Genomic DNA, 20857 nt, shown 5'->3' on the forward strand with positions numbered 1-20857 from the left:
TGGTAGTGTGTGCCTGTAGTCCCAGCTACTTGGGAGGCTGGGGCATGAGAATCACTTGAACGTGGGAGGCAGGGTTTGCAGTGAACCACAATTGTGACACTGCACTTCAGCCTGGGTGACAGAGTGAGACCACGTCTAAAACAAAAAAGAGAGAGGGAGAAGCATGAGAGCTGGGCACCCATTAGACATGGTCTAGCATCTTCTTGAGAAGTGAAGGGGACCTGAGAAGCTTATGGAAATATTTTCCTAATTTAGTCTTTCATATTGGCCCATCTTTGTGAGAATTTATATGTGAACATATGTCAAAATGGTGGCAATCATGTCAAAAATAATAGAAACATCTTAGCAGGTTGATTATTTTTGTAGACTTACACGTAGTACCTTGAAGACAATAGAACGTTATTAAAAAAAAACATTTGGCTCAGTGTTTTGAGCTTATATATTCTGTCAATAATGGGTGGTGGAGAAATCAATTAACTATAGGTCTCTTATACACACTCTATACATGTTGTCCTTCACATTAAGAGATGATGCTATAGAAATAAGTTTTCATAATGTATGCACATGAAGATGTATGTATAAATACAAATTAAATATTCTATGCATGCATAGAAATAAATACTTGATTTCCTGCTAACAATAATAACATTAGTAATAATAATAACAGCTATAATTTATAAGAATTTGCCAGGCACTTTAAATCCCATAACTAGCCAATGAAATAGGTATTGTTATCTCACAAATGTGGAAACTTAGATTTATAAGTATTAAACAGTTTAATTATTCAAAATCAAGACAGCTGGTTAAGCAGAAAGATTGTATAAATCAAAGCAAGGTGTGAATGACAAAAATTCATGGTTTTATTCACTATATTATCTGCCTCTACTTTTTGTAGAAAGGCTTATAATGTAGAATTTAATCTAGCCGTATGAAAACAAAATTTTGTTACTTTTACTTGTTTAATGTCCTGTTCTTAGTGCCAATATTTAAAATTCATAAGATCTGTGTTCTGGTTTTTCTCTGGTTTTAGAGAGATAACTGTTTGATATTTCATTTAATTTTCTTACTTTTTATTTTAAAATAACTTTATTTTTAAATGTTCAAAATGTGATTCTATTTTCTTTCCTGGAAATGCTCAGTTTTAATAAGTGAAATGGATTATAGAACTCAGCGAATCACTTAGGAAAACTGTTTGACAGTTTTGAGCAAACCTTGCGTAACTTTTATGAAACACCTCCAGTCAGTTTGTCAGGTAGAATTTCCCAAGCACAGTCTTTTTTAGATTCCGTTGATTCCATTTTTAGGAGAGCATAACAGTAATAAGGCATTATCCCGCAATGTGAAAGCTCTTCTCTCTTTTCCTTTTTAATTGAAGGATCAAGTATTCACACAGGGAGATATCTGCCACATTCAATCAGCATCTGGACCTTGAGGGGAGCCCTCAGTTCATATTCCTATTGCCATGCTGCACTGGAAAAGACAAACAAATATGTTTGGAGCATCTATATTCACTACACATGTTATTTTTATGACACACTAAAGCATTGTTGTTTAATTCTTACAGTAAACACAATTCTTCAGTGTAAATAGAGATACCTTGTATTAAATTTACATTGTATTGTACTTGCATTGAATTTCCTTGGTTATATATGACAACCTATTGAGCACCTTAGGAAATACAATTTGACATAACATGATGAAGAGGCACAAAGATATATATCCCAGTGGATATGCTTTATGGACAATTATCATCCAGCTTCCCTGTGAAAATTAAACACCTTAAAAATCCTATCATTATGGAAACAGAAAGGTGATAAACTTGAAACTCCTTCTGTTGTACAGCCAATGGGAATTAAGTATCCATTTTGTGGATTATCCATTGAAGAACTGAAAGTCTAGAACTAGATTAAATTAAACTGAATTAAGCCAGAACCTGACCCCCTTTGCCACATGGCACGTTACAGTTTTATTTTGCTTCAGCTGTCTTACTGATTATTAGCGCCAGAGAATAAGCAAGAAAAAGCCTGAAAAAATACAATATGGTACAATATAATAGAGTAAGTGATTTTTTATGGTGAATATTTCTCTTTTGCTTTCCTAGATTCACTCTTTTTCAACTCTGCCCCGTGCCCTGTAAGGCTGAACCTTCCTCACAGTGGCAATGGGCTTCCTCTCTCTCTGGCTTCCTGTTGGTTTGTCCATGGGCAGCAACGGCAAAAGATGAGAGGGTGAGAGGAGCATGGAGTCTCAGAACTCATTCTCCCTGGCTCTCTTTCTGCATGGCTCTGGATTCCAGGGTTGCATTCCTCCAGTAAAGGCTACATTTCCTATTTGAAGCCTCTTTCTTTCTCCAGGTTCCTGAATTTGTTCTCACCCTTTCCTCTACAAACATAAAGAAGTTTACTGGCTCCTAGCCAACTAGTTAAAATGGTCTAGGAATCTTAGCTAGTACTAGCTGGGAATGCTTTATTGTCACAGGTTGCTTTCCCTTAACCCTGTCCGCATCTTTGTAAATAGGAGTTCCACTAAAATCTCTTCCATGCCATTTGAGTTGTCATTGGTTTCCTGTTGAAACCCTGACTCATTCCTAAATTTTACTTAATCCACATTTAACACGGAGAGGTGTTTTTTTGTGTGTGTGTGTTTGTTTTTTTGATGGGGGGGTAGTGCGTGAAGATAAATTTAAAATGACTTTCTTCATGCTAAGAGTGGCAAGAATAAATAAGTAAATGAACAAAATTTCCATTTTCTTAAACTTTGTTTCAATACAATAGACATCTTAAAGGCCAATAAGAAGAGCCAAGCTCAAAGATTCTAGTGGCGGCTTGCTTATCTAATAAACCCATCATATTTAATTTTTCAAATAATAATCAACTTATTGATATATCTTTGAAAGCTTTTCACTTATTGTTATAAAATATTTCTTTGTTATCATTAGTGAAATAATGGCTTATGACATCTTCCTCTTGATGAAGTAGCTCTGAGTGCCAAGTTTAGCTTATAGGTCAGTTTCGGCCAGGCGTGGTGGCTCAAGCCTGTAATTCCAGCACTTTGGGAGGCTGAGGCGTGTGTATCACCTGGGGTCAGGAGTTCATCAGGAGTTCAAGACCAGCCTGGCCAACATGGCGAAACCCCGTCTCTACTAAAAATACAAAAATTATCTGGGCATGGTGGCAGGTGCCTGTAATCCCAGCTACTCTGGAGGCTAAGGCAGGAGAATCACTTGAACCTGGGAGGCGGAGGTTCCAGTGAGCCGAGAGTGTGCCATTGCACTCCAGCCTGGGCAACAAGAACAAAACTCCATCTCAATAAATAAATAAATAAAATTAAATAAAAATCAAGGTCAGTTTCTCAGATAAGCCCTATTACGTATCCTACCCAGACTAGGTTAGCATCCACCTCTCCCTTCTCTATCCCATGTTTTCCTTCTATCCATCTGATTTTTAAAAAGTAAACTTTACATCCTCATAATACCTCTAATGTCTGTTCTTTCACTTAGATTGAAAGTTTTGTGAAGGAAGTAACCATGACTGTTCTGACAACTTCTGTATTACCAGCATGCAACACAATGTCTGGCTCCTAGTAGCTACCCCATAGTTACTGATGAGCCAGATGACTACCAGAAACCAAATCTAAATCCAGCAGACTTACAAAAATTATTTTACAGTATTTAGTAAATACTTGTTTCTTTGCACTTTCTGGACTTCATTGGAAAGGAATGAATTTTAAATGAAAAGATAGCATACAAATATAAGAAACTATTGGCTAATGACAGATAGTGTGCCACGGAGGAATACAGACCTGCCTAAGCTTGTTTTTGAGAGATGTTAGTTTAATTTTTACAAGAGAAGTGCAGCACATGACATAGGTCAGAATTGGAGGAGATAGTCTAAGGTGAGCTTCCTATAGCAAGTAAAACTTTAACTCATACTAGAAGCAAGGGACAGTTCTATGTGTGTCCCTTCTATGTGCACAGTGCTTATTACTAAAGCACATTCATATATGCTCACTTGTTTGATTCTCAGATCAACTGTCAGGCCACCAGGGCAAGGAATATTACCCCATTTTGTTGGTCAAGAAATGAAAGCTTAGTGAGTTTTAGCTATCTAACCAAGTTTTAAAGGTACGTGGTCATGACAGAAGGGCTGAAGTGGTTGGAGGAAGATCCCTGAAAAAGAAGACAATTGGCTTGGAAGCTTTTGACTTTGTTTTGAAATAGTTCCCAGAACAGGAGACGCACTCAAGAACTAATTTGTTGATTGAATGATTACTTACTTAAATGTATATGCACAAAATTGATACTTCAAAATAATTGGCCATACAATTTATCCTGTTCTGCAACTTGCTTTTTTTCTCTAATTCACATGGAGTAAACATCTTTTTATGTCAATAGCATAGTGCTCCCTCATTTTTCCTCAAAGCTTAGTAAAATGCCATTGAATGAAACCACAGCATTTATAGAGGCTATCTGGTAAATGATTAACATCCATTCCTTGGTACAGCTACATCTCATTAATGCCAGCTAACCATTAATTATAAAAGATGTTGACAATAAGGTTTGGTGCTTGGACTAGTAGATAGTCCTCAAATGGATTCCCATTTATTTGGATTTGGTATACTCCTTGAGGTGGTGTCGCAAGGAGTGTTTAGCCAATAGTTATATCCTGAGGAGTCCTCAAGGCCAGAGGAGAGGACCCTGAACTAGCTGTTAAGCCTCCTTCTCTAAAACAAAGTCAAACAACAGGGTTGAAAGTCAAAGAATGAAAGAGAAAAGAAAGCTGATGTGCCTATTTTAATATCAGACAAGACTTTACAGTGAGCAGTATTATTAGGTATAAAAATGTAGTTTCATAATAATAAAGGAGTTACTAAAATTAACATTTATTTTTTATCAAAATATACTATAAGTGCCCACAAAGATAAATAATAAGAGAGATGATATTTAGAACACATGTAACATCAGAAAACTGTATCCAGAATATATAAAACATTCCTACACATCTATAACAAACTGGAGTTAACATCTGAAAAGTCATTTCACAAAAGAAGAAAAATTAAATGTCTGATAAACATAAGAAAATGGACCAACTTCTGTAATAATCCAAAAGTAAAAGATAATACCCAAACAAGATACCATTTTTTACATCTAATACTGGCAAAAATTTCAAAGTCTGACAATAAGGTCTTTTTGAGGATATAGAACAATGAGAACTCACATGGACTCACATGTACACTAGAATTGACATACTTTCAAAAAGAGATGAGCATTGTCTAGTAAAATTGAACATATATCAACAATTCCTCTCCAGGACATTTGTCCTAGAAAATTTGTATATGCGCTTCAGGACACATATACAAAAATGTGTATAATTACATTGATGTCATAGCCAAAATATAGAAACATTCTAAATATCTATCAAGAGTAGAATAAATAAATAACATTTGCCCTGTAGGAATACTACACAGTAGTGAAAATGAGTGAAGTATGGCTACTCTCAAAAACATGTATAGAACACATGAATATTATGTTACACAAAGCAAGATGCAAAAATTATATATACAACATAACTCTATTAATATAAGTTAGAAAACCATGAGAAACTTAACTATGTTGTTAAGGGATGCATTTCTCAGTAGAAAAGCAAGGACATGGTTCTTCAAAAGTCCTCATATTTATCTGTGAGGAAGGGAAAGGGATCCAATTATGGACAGGAGATTTCTAGGGTGCTGGCAACATTCTATTTTTTCAACGTAAGTGATGGTTACATGGCCTTTTGCTTTTAAATTTGTCATTAAAATAGAATTGATATTGTATATATTTTATATGTTATGTTTTATTACGTGATTTTTAAAATGTAGAAAAAATAGGTATATGGAAGCCGTAAAGTTGTATGCACTGTAGAGTCTGAATGCTTCAGTGCCGACACATAGCTCTACCACTTCCTAGCTGTATAACACTGGCCAAGTTACCAAACCTCTCTAAAAGCTTTTTTTGTCATCTATTTTTCTCATCTAAAATAAAACCCATTCCACTATCAAGAGTTTTTCCTGAAGATTAAATACTTGATTAAAACACTCAATCCAGTGATTATCGCTTTAGCATAAACTTCTTTGGACTTTAAAGTGTTTGTGTCTTCTTACCTGGCATGCTCCCCTGCACAACAGTATTTTTTAATTTAAATATTTTATTTTGAGATAATTACAGATTCACAAGAAATTATAAGAAACAGAGATTCCATGTATCTTTAATTCAGTTTCTCCTAATGTCAACATCTTCTGAAACTATAATACAATATCACAACTAAGATTTTAACTCTGATATAATCAAGATACAGAACGATTCCATCACAAGACATGGTTTCTTCTTATCCTCACACTGAAAAACAATTCCCTTTTTAACCAGGAACAGAAGGGTAAGTTAGTACTTTGGAAGTAGGCTTTTATGAGATTAACGTCATTGTTCATGTTTGATAAAGGAACACTCTTTTCTGAATAGTGATTTTATCATACCATATTGCAATCTAACACATTCCATCCCTAAGTGTCACAAGTTTTTTTTTAATTAAAAAGAAAGTATATATAACTGCTAAAGATATTTCTTCTGCCACAGACTACTGCTGAAATGCAGCATTCCCACATCCCTGCCTCATTCGCGACTACTTCCTATACATTCAGGAAAAGACGTCTTTAATAATTATTTTTCCTGTTTGATATTTTTAACCATCTCACTGTTACTACCTGCATGGGCTTCCCTACTCCAGTCTATTTTACATGTGATTCTAGATTAATTTTTCTGTATATGACTTTATCTTGTCGCTAGTCAGTTCATAAAAACACTAATGGTCTCCTGTGCATCATAAAATCCCAATCCCTTGTAGTGTCATTCAAGGCCCCAAATTCCCTTTGAAGTTTTGTTTTCTATTAGACTTTATCGAGTGATATGGTTTGGCTCTGTGTCCCCACCCAAATCTCATGTTGAATTGTGAAAATCCCCATGTGTCATGGGAGAGACCCCGTGGGAGGTAATTGAACTATGGGGGCATGTTTTTCCCATGCTGTTCTCATGATAGTGAATAAGTCTCATGAGATCTGATGGTTTTATAAAGGGGAGTTCTCTGCAAAAGCTGTCTGACCTGCTGCCATGTAAAACATGCCTTTGCTCCTCCTTCACCTTCTGCCATGATTAGGAGGCCTCCCTAGCCATGTGGAACTGGGGAGTCCATTAAATCTCTTTGCTTTATAAATTACCCAGTCTCAGGTATGTCTTTATTATTAGCATGAGAAGGGATTAATACATCCAGCTACAGGAATAACAACAGATTATTGATCTATTTGGGATACCTTTACTAAACCTTGCACTTTCTTACTTCTAGGCAGTGGCAAATGTCATTTTCCTCACCAGAAGCATCTTCCTGAGACATAGGTATTTCACATATTACCTTTCATGGGAGACTTAGCTTCATCATATGACTTATTGAAGTCCCCACTACCGTATGTGGAAGACTTGACTGCTCTAAAAAGCCTGTGGCACTTCTTTAGCCAGAGTGATTATTCCCTGCTAGAGGGTCCTGTACCTACTGTCTACTATTTAATTATGTCATTCATTTGGCATAAAGTTGTTGTGGTGCTTATGATCCTTGTTTAACCCTTGAATTGTTATTTAATTATACCTATGTTTAACTCTCTTCTTACTTCCATAAAGGTAGATGTTATTCTTATTCTTTCTGTTCTTACTTCCCAAAATACCAAGTATAGTACTTTGCACTTGATTGACTTTCAATATATTTATATTAATCTTTTTATTAGGCTTATCTTGATTGCTTTTAGAACCAGAGCATGTTCACCAGTTCTTAATTCAAGTGAAATTCCTAAAAATTTTAGAAGAGGAAACTAGACCAGAAACATATAACAAGAGTAGTGACCAGAGTGGGGTAAGATGGCCAGTTTCCACAACTAAATTTATATTTGTATGGCCCTGTAAAATGGGTTAGCCCCTCTAAGAATCCATTCCCTCCTCTTTACGGCAATGACAATAACAATTCTTATTTTTTGGAGTTGTCAGTGTTAAAGAAAATAATGCATAAAAGCATGTACCCTATTGTCTGACTCAAAGTAAGTGATCAGAACATTTTAATTTTCTTTTTTAAGAAAGGCTCTCACTTTGTCACCCAGGCTGGAGTGCAGTGGTGCAATCATGGCCCACTGCAGCCTCAACCTCCTGGACCTGAGTGATTCTGCCACGTCAGCCTCTCAAATAGCCAGGACCACAGGCACATGTCATCATGCCCAACTAACTTCTTGCATTTTTTGTAGAGACAGGGTTTTGCCACATTGCTCAGGCTGGTCTCAAACTCCTAGACTCAAGCGATTCACTTGCCTTGGCTTCTCAAAATGCTGGGATTGTAGGCATGAGCCACCATGCTGGGCCTGAGCATATTTTAAATTACTTCAAATTATTTTGGCCTGGCGGCAGTGGCTCATGCCTGTAATCCCAACACTTTGGGAGACTGAGGAGGGTGGATCACAAGGTCAGGAGTTCGAGACTAGCCTGGCCAATACAGTGAAATCCCGTCTCTACTGAAAATATAAAAATTAGCTGGGCGTGATGGCAGGCACCTGTAATCCCAGCTACTTGGGAGGCTGAGGCAAGGGAATCACTTGATTCGCCTCCTGGGAGGCGGAGGTTGCAGTGAGCCGAGATCATGCCACTGTACTCCAGCCTAGGCTACAGAGATAGACTCCATCTCCAAAAAAATTAATTAATTAATTAATTTAAAAAATTATTTTAAGTATTCTATAATTTTGAAAATACTTACATGGCATTTCAAGGACTCAAAATCTTACTTTCCCCAGAGCTACTCATAAATCAAAACTTTGTTTAAAATAAAACAGAGGTACAACATACCAAAATCTCTGGGATGTAGCAAAGTCAGTGTTAAGAGGAATGTTTATTGTGCTAAATAGCTATCTCAAAAAGTTAGAAAGATCTCATTTTAACAAACTAACATCTCACCTAGAAGAACAAACTAAACTCGAAGCTAGCAAAGATTTTTTTTTTATTACTGATTCAATTTTCAAACTTGACATTGGTCTGTTAAGGATTTTAATTTCTTCCTGATTCATTCTTTGGAAGTTGTTTGTTTCTAAGAATTTTCTCTGTATTTTCTAGTTTGTGTACATAGAAGTGTTTATAATAGTCTCTGAGGATGTGTTTTGTTTGTTTGTTGTTGTTGTTTTTGGTAGGAACTGCCCCCCCTACCCCGCCGAAAAAAAAGAAAAAAAAAAAACTGGACGAGGTGGATTCACACCCAAATTCCACCAGATGTACAAGGAAGAGTTGGTAATGATTCTACTAAAACTGTTACAAAATATCAAGAAGGAAGGACTCCTCCTTAACACTTTCTATGAGGCCAGCATCTCTCTGATAGCAAAACTTGTCAAAGACACAACTAAAAAAGGAAACTACAGGCCAATATTCCTGATAAACATAGACACAAAAATCCTCAGCAAAATACTAGCAAACCAAATTCAACAGCACAGCAAAAAGTTAATTCAACACAATCAAGTAGGCTTCATTCCTAGGATGCCAAGTTTGGCTAAACATATACAAATCAATAAATGTATTCATAAATCTCCTTGAGTTGGAAATATATTTAAAAACGTGATTCATCATATAAATAGAACTAAAAGCAAAAATCACACAATCATCTCAATAGATACAGAAAAAGCTTTCAATAAAATCCAATATACCTTCATGATAAAAGCCCTCAACAAAGTAGGCATCAAAAGAACATACTTCAAAATAATAAGAGCTATCTATGACAAACCCACAGCCAACATCACACAGAGCAGGTAGAAGCTGGAAGCATTCCATCTGAGAACAGGAACAAGATAAGAATGCCCACTCTCACCACTCTTACTGAACATAGTTCTGGAAGTCCTTGCCAGAGCAATCAGGCACAAGAAAGAAATAAAAGAAATCCTACTAGGAAAAGAAGAAGTAAAACTATCTTTCTTTGCTGATATGATTTTATGCCTAGAAAACCCAAAATATTCCACCAGAAAGTTCGTGGAACTGACAAACAACATCAGTAAAGTTTTAGGATACAAAATCAATGTGTAAAAATGAGTAGCATTTCTATACACCAATAATGTTCAAACTGAGAGCCAAATCAAGAATGCAATCTCATTTACAATAGCCACAAAACAGTAAATTCCTAGGAATACATCCATCCAAGAAGGTGAAAGATGTCTACAAGGAGAACTAGAAAACACTGGTAAAAGAAATCGTGTATGGCACAAACGGAAAAATGTTCCATGCTGATGAAGTGGAAGAATCAATAATCACTAAAATGGCCATAGTGCCCAAAGCAATTTACAGATTCAATGCTATTTCTATCAAACTACCAATATCATTTTTCACAGAATTAGAAAAAATCTATTCTAAAATTCATATGGAACCCAAAAAGAGCCCAAAAAGAGCCAAAGCAATTCTACACAAAAAGAACAAAGCTGGAGGCATCACATCACTCAACTTCAAACTATACTATAAGGCTACAGTAACCAAAACAACATGATACTGGTACAAAAACAGACACATAGACCAATGGAACAGAAAAGAGAATCTAGAAATACAGCTGTGCACCTACAGCCATCTGATCTTTTACAAAGTCAACAAAAATAATCAATGGAGAGAGGACTGCCTATTTTAAAAATGGTGCTGGGATAGCTTGCTAGCCTTATGCAGCAAACTGGACCCCTACTTTTCATCATATACAAAAACTAGCTCAAGATGGATTAAAGATTTAAATGTAAGATCTCATATTATAAGAATCCTAGAGGAAAACTTAGGAAACACCATTCTGGATGTTGTCCTTGGGAAATAACTTATGACCAAGTCCTCAAAAGCAATTGCAACAAAAATTGACAAGATAAACCTAATTAAACTAAAGAGCTTCAGCACAGCAAAATAAACTATCAACAGAGTAAACAGACAAATTACAGAGTGGGAGAAAATATTCACAAACCATCCATTTGACAAAGGTCAAATATCCAGAATCTATAAGAAACTTAAATCAACAAGTAAAAAACAAATAACCCCATTAAAAAGTGGGTAAAAGACATGAACAGACACTTCTCAAAAGAAGGCAGACAAACAGCTAACAAACATGCTCAACATCACTAATCATCAGAGAATTGCATATCAAAAACACAACGAGTACCATCTCACACCAGTCAGAATGACTGCTATTAAAAAGTCAAAAAACAACAGATGCTGGCGAGGCTGCAAAGAAAAGGGTTGAATGCTTATATACTGTTGGTGGGAATGTAAATTAGTTCGGCCACTATGGAAAGCAGTTGAAGGTTTTTCAAAGAACTTAAAACAGAACCACCATTTGACCCAGCAACCCATTACTGGGTATGTACCCAAAGGAAAATAAATCATTCTACCAAAAGAAACATGCACTCATGTGTTCATCACAGTACTAGTCACAAGAGCAAAGACATGGAATCAGCCTAGGTGCCCATCAACAGTGGGTTGAATGAAAAAATATGGTACATATACACTACGAAATACTACACAACCACAGAAAAAACCCTGAAATCATGTCTTTTGCATCAACATCTATGAAGCTGGAGGCTTTTGTACTAAGCAAATTAATACAAGAACAAAAAAACAAATATTGCATATTCTCATTTATAAGTGGGAGCTAAACATTGGGTATTCATGGACATAAAGATGACAATAGACCCTGAGGATTAATGGCAGGGAATGGGGAGTAAGGACTGAAAATCTAACTGTTGGGTACTATGCTCACTATCTGGGTGATGGGATCATTCACATCCCAAACCTCAGCATCACACAATATACCCATGTCAGAAACCTGCACATGAACCCCCTGAGTCTAAAATAAAAGTTGGAAAAAAAAGCTATTGATACATGTCCTGTGTTCTAGTTAAAGAAAAAAGCATCTTCTTAGGCTTCAGTTTAAAATGTCCACTACATTATATTTGTTAGTTTTTGTTACTCTGTTTAGGAATCTGAGGTCAATGAAGTTAAAATTGTCATGTTAATAGGTGTTTTAGACTTACCGCTTATTAAAAGTATGTTTTAAAGCTGAATCATACAGTGTTTTATATTATATTGATTTTGTTTATATTGAAATCAGCTTAATATGATGTGTGTGTGTGTATCAATATAATACTAGTCCTACAGTGTGGTTCCACAATTCATCCTTCAGCCCTTCCTCCATATGCTGTCAAATACTGTTTACCTACAGGATGCCGGGTAACTCTGTGTTTGTGTGTGTGTGTGTGTGTGTGTGTGTGTGTGTGTGTGTGATCTCACCTATGTTAAAGTTAGACTTCATTCTCATCCACCTCTCAATTAGATACATCCTGGATACTAAAAAGTTTTTGAGCAGTTGAATTAACTGTCACAAATATCACTTAATTTCATTCTCAGCTTATTTGCCATGTATTCATCTTAGTCTAAGCCCTTCTTTCAATAACTGTCTGCTCTTTCTATATCCATAGTTCCAGATTTCAAAGTTATCTAGCTTCTCAACATAGATTGCTAAGGGTTGACTTACTAGAGTCAGAAAGACAAAAAAAAAAAAAAAAAATAGAAGAAGAAGAAGTAAATTTGGAGAAACTGTCACTGAGAGAGGATGTAGAAGAACTCAAACAATGACACAAGAATTGGTAAGGTGCAGTCACTGAGTGATGTTTAGGGTAAAAGCTGGGTAAGAACCCTGTATCTCATCAATCACTGAAGCATTATAGAATTAGAGAATGTAGTCTTTGATGTCCATAATCAAAGTTTCAGTCTTCACAAAATGATTCAATTATATTCATTATATTCTGTGTGAGAAGACAGGTAAGTGTGTAGAACTTACTAGAAGGATTTCCTTCAAAAATGGTTAAGATTTTTAGAGTTCATACTTAAGGGGATGAGATTTAGTTTCAATGAAAATTAACTTCTATAAAATATCTCATTTCCCAATATGTCAGATAAATGAGATATTATGCACATAATCCTAACATAAAAGACATTCTCTATTCCCCAATTATGTAAGAAAAGGGAACTATTGATTTAGGTACTTTCTTAGGTCAAATAGGTAGCATTTCAAGGGTCTTATGGTTTCTTTAAGAGCTTCTGTAACACACTATTTGTACATAAGATTTCTTTAGGATCAACTGACTGCTTCACAGAGAGCCTGACACGTAAGAATTTTTTGGTCATTGTTATTACCTGATTATATCTTTTTTCCCTTTAAATTTTCTATGTATTATAGGTAGGTGGTGTTTTCACTATGTGTCTTTCACTTCTTAGCTTTAACTCATTTGTGTCTTTGTGTGTCAAGTACTACATAGAATTAAATCAAATACCTTCCATAGGTATTCATAAAGTTACCATAGATGGTCACACCAGAAATAAAGAAAAACAGATACTGGCAGCCACATCTTTTTGTGTGTTTAGAGCTGTAAGTGGTACCTGAGAGTAAAATAAAGGATCTTTCCCAAAAATTTGGAAATAAGGGAAATGGACTTATCAGAATGGTAAACTATACAAGGTTGTCTTCTTAAAGGAAAATGAATCACAGCAGTGGCTTTTAAAAAGTATTAACTCATTTAATAAAAAATGCTTTAATCCTAAATGAATGTATTGACCTAGATCTGATTGGTATAAGAGAAAACATTTCAGATATTCAAAACAGAGGGTATTTTATACAAGTAGGTTGCTCTCAAGGTGTTGTAAAGAAGGGCTGGAAGAACAAAAGGGAAAGGTGGCAGGTACTGGATGGAAGAAAAGGATGATTGACAGGAGCTGGTGCTTACTGCTACACTTGCCGATTTGACGTTTGAACCATTATGGGACGCTGCCCCAACCAGAGCTGAAATGCCAACAACATTCCACTACCGAAGAGGCAGAAAATGCAGAAGAGATGCTTCTTCTGTCTGGAATGCTTGAGGCTGCAGGTGCTTTGTCCCCTGCTGACACAGCAGCTGTCAACAAAGGCCTCAGCTCTTGGAGCTAGAAGCTGGACGTTTTCTTTCTTCCTGCTTCTGTCCTCCTCACAGTGCCTCCCACTGGCAAAACCTAATAGAAGGCCAACAAACAAGAGAGTTGGAAATGTAGTTTGTAGTTTGTAGGTTCAGCCGTACAGAACAGGCTATAGAAGCGTGGATGTGTAGCTGGGGCGGACATCAGATGAATCACCTTCTTAGCTACTCGGCATTCACACACACCCTTGTACTTTTCACCACCTTTCATTACCAATAGCAATCACTCTATGCTTCCAATGAACACGATACTACTATGCTTTGTACAAATGACGGTGCTCTCACCTCCCTCATCACATTCTTATCTGGGTGATGTTAATTCTCCTTTTAGTTCAGGCACAACCCACCTGGATATTCTTCAACATAAAAAAACTAAACTATAAATTAATACCCACTAACCCTATTTACATGAATCAATGGGGAAAGGAGGAAGGAAAATTGGTTACAATATACAAATCTCTGTGTAATAAGCAGAAATAAAATATGATAGCATTTATAATTCTTGTTTATATAATTAGTTGTGAGACCATAGCTGATATTTACAACTTCTTCTCTTTGCCCTCAGCTGGTAGTTCATTTGTTTGTAGTTCTTTTATTTTTATTTTTTGTAGAGATAGGGTCTCTCTATGTTGCCCAGGCTGGTCTTGAACTTTGGGGCTCAAGTGGTCCTTCTGCTCTGGCCTCTCAAAGTGTTGGGATTACAGGTATGAGTCACCACACCCGGCTTATTTGGAATTTTTTACTTAGTGAGGCCACTGGATCTTCATTACTAAGGGGGTCTATGTCCTTCCTGTTCTATCTTGATTGGGTTGCTGCAGATTTTCAATGCTTATATGATTGGACCTGGTCATATAAAGAGATGCCCTTTTGAATGTCCTGACTGACAATGTGCAGTAGGAAGCCAGTCTCTCCTCCAATATGATACCTTTTCTCTTTGCCTGTTATAGGAATGCTATGAAGAGAGGGTTAAAAAGAAGCCAATGTGTACCAGGTGCTTAGAACAGTGCCTGATACATTATGAGTCATATAGCATGCATTAACAAATAAGGTCGATTTACTTCTGGGGCATATCTATTAAGAATATCTTCTTTTAGAAAGCAATACAAATTATAAGTATGCTTCACTTATTAATTTTTGATCTGGAACACACATGACAACAGTTAACAGGATGCAATAGAAAGATTCTCATGCTGGAACTGTTGGGTTCTATTTCTGTCTCTGTATTAATTAGGTTTACAATTTGATATTCAAGGGTAACATCTATTTTATCCTTTGGTAAGAGACAAAGTTTAGACAAGGAGAAATACCAGAGTCTGTGATTTAATGATTCCATGAAACTAGAAATCACATCAAGAGTGCTTGCTTTCTTAAGACCTTCTTTGCTATTGTCTAGTAGTCATACTGAAAGGCAATTATTATCTTCCCAGGTGTTGTCACGAGTTATGGATTATATCTAGATGGTATATTAATCCACAATTCCTCAGAACTCAGCTATCGTGCTTACGGATTTGCTCCTTGGAGTTTACATTCCTTCAGAGTCCAAGCATGCACGACCAAAGGTTGTGCTCTGGGCCCACTGGTGAGTATCTAAATTTACATTCTAGGAATGTGTTAAATGTCAGATGACACTGAATATTAAGGAAGAAGTAAGTGGCGGTGACTCACCCTCTGCACAGCTAGCCTTTCAAGCAGGATGGGAGATTTTTCTTTTTATAAAAGTTCATTTAAGAGTTACTAAGATTTTATATTCGACATAAATTTCAAGACTGAACATAGGTCCAGTGAAGGGCAGAGTCTACATTTTATTGAAAGAAAGATAAGTTGGCTAGTGTAGTAGGCAAACATGAAATTTTTCCTAATTTAGTGACATATTGAAGGCAGATGTTTTTCTTTCTAATCATGGGCTCAACATCTAAGTAAAAGATTAAGAAGTGAAAATAATTGAAAGTCCATAAGTGCCACAATATGGCAACACTGTTCCCCAAAAAGTAATCAATTAAAAGGTTGAGTTTACCTCATCTGTTAGGATAAAATAGTTTCATGTGATACAGCTTCATAAGAATGGTATTTAAAATTACATTAATATCAGCTTTTGATATTCATATTTCAGAAATCTATATCTGAAATGTATATCTATATTTCATTAGCAGTTAACAGCTTGACAAGATTATATTTTCTATTCCTAATATAATTTTTCAAACCCAATTAATAGCACATAATTATCATAAACTAGCAGGACAGTCTTCAGTTTCAAAACATCACATTACACTTTGGTGCATTTTTCTTGATTAATTAGATTTTGCTTCTTTAGATGGAAATGCTCATTAGTCTTAGATATTTTTTGGCAATGTTTGCTAATGCCCTATCATTTTAGTGCATGCCGTCTTCACTGAAGAGTATATTATATAAATATTACCTTGGAAGACAGCTCTATGTTTTAATTTCTGCTTCTTTATTTTTGATCACACCTCTCTTTTTGTTTCAGAGATTGGTTGCTTTCCAAGCAGCTAACACCATCCATCGGCGGAGCTGAGCTGTAGTCTTTATTGCCATTAAGCATTTTATAGCCCAGACCCCTCTGATGGATACTTACCCTTAAATGCAGGAATGGCAATAGGCCAGCTTTTCTTATCCATTCAAAAAAAAAAGAAAAAGAAACAAAAGAACACGTCACATGAGATTGAAATTTACACTTTTTCAAAATGTAAGCTGCAAATGGTAGTTCTGGCTACAAAATTGGCTCAGCGGTGTCTCCTGATGTTCTGGCAACTTTAAATAAGGGGGACCTGCATTATCAACCTGCATCCTGCACAGACAGTAGCTACGTTAACCTTAAGAAATCAAATGCCACAAAGCTCTGATAGGAAGGGGGGAATAGAATTGGGTTGTAAAACCTAGTCTGCCACGGCTTCATTCATTCCAGACTCAATCCTGACTTACAGCACAGAGTTATTTTCTCCCTTGGTACTTTTCTTTAACCTTCTACTCAGTATGCAAACGCTTTTCCCTAGTCAATGATCCATCTCTAATCACTGGGATTGAAGAACAATGTCTTTATTTAGAACAAGTCAACTATATGCTACCAAGAAGTTAAAGCCCATGGTCTTCAACTGGTTTGTGAAATATTTTTGTGCCCATTAAGTGATTCCATATCTGAGTATTCTAAATAGCCCTGGATGGCTAGCACAATCATGAAGGATATTACAGATTCAGCTTCTTTTTGTTGATGATTCTTTTAATGTGTCCTTATTGACTTAAGAAATCTATGAATCAATCTTAAAAGGCAGAGTTTTCTATCATTAAATTATGATGTGATACTCAACAAAATTCAGTCAAACGTGGCAATGGTGTACAACGGTTTCTTAAGATATTCATCTAAATAGAGCCCGATGCTATGACATTTTAAATAAAAAATTTCATTGAAACAGAAAATTTATCATTTCTATTTTTAAATATTTTGCTGGCAGAAATCAGAATAAATTTTGAGAGTTCAATTTTTTTGTTCATCTAACATTTCTTAATGATAATTCTTGTTCTTTAGATTATCCACACATGCAGGGAAATACTATTCAATGTTTTCTATGAGGAATATGCTTCACAGTCCCAAATATGATATGGTTCATCCTCCAAATTGTAAATTGTTCATATAATAAAAAATATGAATTTGATGGAGAATTTTTAAAAATAAAAAGACATACAGAAGTTCCATATTCTTACCACTTGAATGTAGTATTAGCTCATTTTTTTTTTCTAATCTGACCAGTTTGTTAGCTATTATTTATGGTTCAGAAGGAGTTGCCCTGTACCTATCTGGAAAAAACAAAAACAAAACAAAATAAACAGCAGCAACAACAACAACAACAAAAAACCACAATGATTCTCCCGTGGTTTTTTTCAGTTCTTACTCAACCAAATAATGTATTTGACTCTTATGGAAATTTCAATATAGAAAACAATTGACAATGCCTTTGAACCTAATTTTTAGATGCTAATGTGCATTGTCAAGTTAAATTCAATAAATTGGGGTTTTATAAATTTTGAAATAACATAAAAATTAACAGAATGCAGCAGGAACTTTTTAAATGCTTTCCTTGCTTTCAATTGTATTAGAGGGAAACCCTTCACATTTTGTAATATTCTTTAATAAAATACAATAATGTTTTCCATAAGAAAATCACTTTGCTTTCTTACTCCCCACTTAGCCAATGTTACATAACACTAGTGGAGTCTAAGATTGAGAATTTTATGACTGTGTCTTGTATTGGAACATTCATTGGATCGATTCTCCAGGGACTCTTAAGGATGATATGCGAGACTATAGGTCATTGCTATGTGATATGGCTAAAAAGTTGTCTTGGTTCCTTAGTGATGTCATACTTATACAGATAAATACACCTGGATAAATACACATGTACAAACACATTCACCCTTTCACATTTTTTTTTTTGCAAAGAAGCAAATAAGTGTGTTATTTAAGACATCTAAATCTTAATGGCAATATATAATATAGTCAAGCAAATGCTATAGGGGAAGTCTGCCTTCAACCTGCTTAAACCCCTTAAATCCCTATACCCCCTTAGGAGATATACTTATTCTACAAAGCCTCAGATTTCTCAACTATTACAAAGAGAAATAATGTCTACTTTAAGAGAGTTGGTGTAAAAAATTAAATATAACTTACACAAATTTCTGGCGCATTGCAAGAGTTTTATTAAGAATAACAGTTTATGGCCAGGCATGGTGGCTCACACCTGTAATCCCAGCATGTTGGGAGGTCAAAGCGGGTGGATCACAAGGTCAGGAGTTCGAGACCAGCCTGGCCAATATGATGAAACCCCATCTCTACTAAAAATACAAAAGTTAGCTGGATGTGGTGGCGGGCGCCTGCAGTCCCAGCTACTCCGGAGGCTGAGGCAGGAAAATAGCTTGAACCTGGGAAGTGGGTGTTCCAGTGAGCCGAGATTGTGCCACTGCACTCCAGCCTTGGAGACAGAGTGAGACTCCATTTAAAAACAAACAAAAGAATTACAATGTATTAAAGTGTTTGTATGTTTTATTGCACATTTGCTCTCAAATATTTTTTCTGTGTCAAGAGAGGTTCCCAGGCCAAAGCCAAGCCAACTTTTACCTTTCCCAAGTGCCTTTTCCACATATTCCTTTTATGGCAAGGTAGATAAACAAAAAAGTAAAATGAAAAAGAAAGACCAGGTCAGAGCAAAATAGTACAATTACCAAATTCAATGTATAGTAAAAACTGAAGTGTTTATCCAAATATTTAAGGAAATGTTACAAAACATATTTATTTTGAATTAACCAAATATTTGAGGATTATAACATAATTATCTGGAATTGCCCTTAATTCTTCAACTTTTCAAGTCTCATTTTATTTGGAATGCTTTAAAATCATTCTATGTACAATAATATGAACTATATAGATAGGCATAATAAAACAAATTACATTGTCATAAAATATTAAAATGATGAATTGATATTTTTCTGGCCTAGTTTCATCATTTTTGTATGTAGCTATTAAACTAAAAACGAAAGAGCAAGTGTTATAGTTCTAAAGAATCCCATAGCTTTTCTCTGATGAAAATAAAACATGTTGTGACCTCATAGTTACTAAAAATTAACACTTTCTTTTTCACATTTATTTTCATAATTGATAGGGTATAATCACCCTAACAAATAAAGGTTTTCTAATTGATAATATTTCTGCCTAAGGATTTCATGTTTGATCACCTCCTTGGGAGGCAAGAGCTTGTACCTTAAGAATAAAGTTGAAATTATCACATATTTAGTAAATTGTGAAAGGTCAAATATCTATGAGTGATGCTTATGAGTTTGTAGTGATTAGTTAACTGAATTTAAGCTAATGATTAAAAGATATTAAAAATTTCTGAAATCTTTTCTACTTTCTTGCCAACTACATCTTCCTCTGACCACTTATTTTACTTATTTAGCTATTGAAATCTTCCTGACCCCGGTACAGCTAGGGATTGCATTTTATTTCAGAGTCTTTCTCTTCAAATAATTCATCTTTTGCTCTTTTCTGCATAGCTTCATTAACACAATCAATATTTTTTTGTGATTGTGCCTTAGGGATAGAGTCCCTAGGATGCATGTATTTCTTAATGTTAGCATGATGCCATTTTTACATAACTGATAGCAACATAGCTCATAAAAATTTTGCGTGTGTGTGCGTGCATGCCTGTACACACATGTATGCATGCGTGTGTGTGTGTGTGTGTGTGTGACAGAGAAGAGAGAGAGTCAAGATACTTGGTGTGGCTTTTTGACAGAGGCCAGAAGTCTACCACCTAAGTCAAGGACTTATAAAAACAGACTGCGTGCATTTCTTCTCTTTTGCAATCACATAAAAATTATTTTAAGCAGTCCTAGAATTGGTCTATGGATATGTACAGCCATAGGCACAGTCACAGTGTGAGCAGATCCACATATTCTGGAAATCACAAATAGCTGCCTTGGTCAAGAGCTCAAATTCTAAGCTTTAACAGCAGGGGGAAGAAAACATGAGGTGTGCTTTGATCCTGCTGACAAAATGAGGTATTCATACAAGATGCTACTGTCAAAATAGTTTACTTCACAGCAAAAAGAGATTCTTTGAAGAAATATGCTCAAAGCGAAGCATGTACTTATTTTATTTGCAAACAAAAATAAATCTTTTTATACTCACAGGTGGAAAATCGAACTCTAGAAGCTGCTCCTGAAGGAACAGTAAATGTGTTTGTCAAAACACAGGGATCCCGGAAAGCCCACGTGAGGTGGG

General features: G+C 35.6%; 1 protein-coding gene across 1 annotated transcript in view; it reads left to right on the top strand.

Moving 5' to 3' along the window:
• Nucleotides 1–20857, top strand: part of USH2A (usherin) — a 798713-nt gene that overhangs the window by 435614 nt on the left and 342242 nt on the right. The window contains exons 35-36 of the mRNA XM_016938662.4: nucleotides 15495–15646; nucleotides 20767–20857. The exon at nucleotides 20767–20857 is cut by the window's right edge and continues 72 nt beyond it. Of these exons, the coding sequence (XP_016794151.3) occupies nucleotides 15495–15646; nucleotides 20767–20857 (243 nt within the window). The remainder of the gene's footprint in view (nucleotides 1–15494; nucleotides 15647–20766) is intronic.

Source organism: Pan troglodytes, chromosome 1 (genome assembly GCF_028858775.2).
Source record: "Pan troglodytes isolate AG18354 chromosome 1, NHGRI_mPanTro3-v2.0_pri, whole genome shotgun sequence".
In the NCBI taxonomy this organism is placed as follows: domain Eukaryota; kingdom Metazoa; phylum Chordata; class Mammalia; order Primates; family Hominidae; genus Pan; species Pan troglodytes.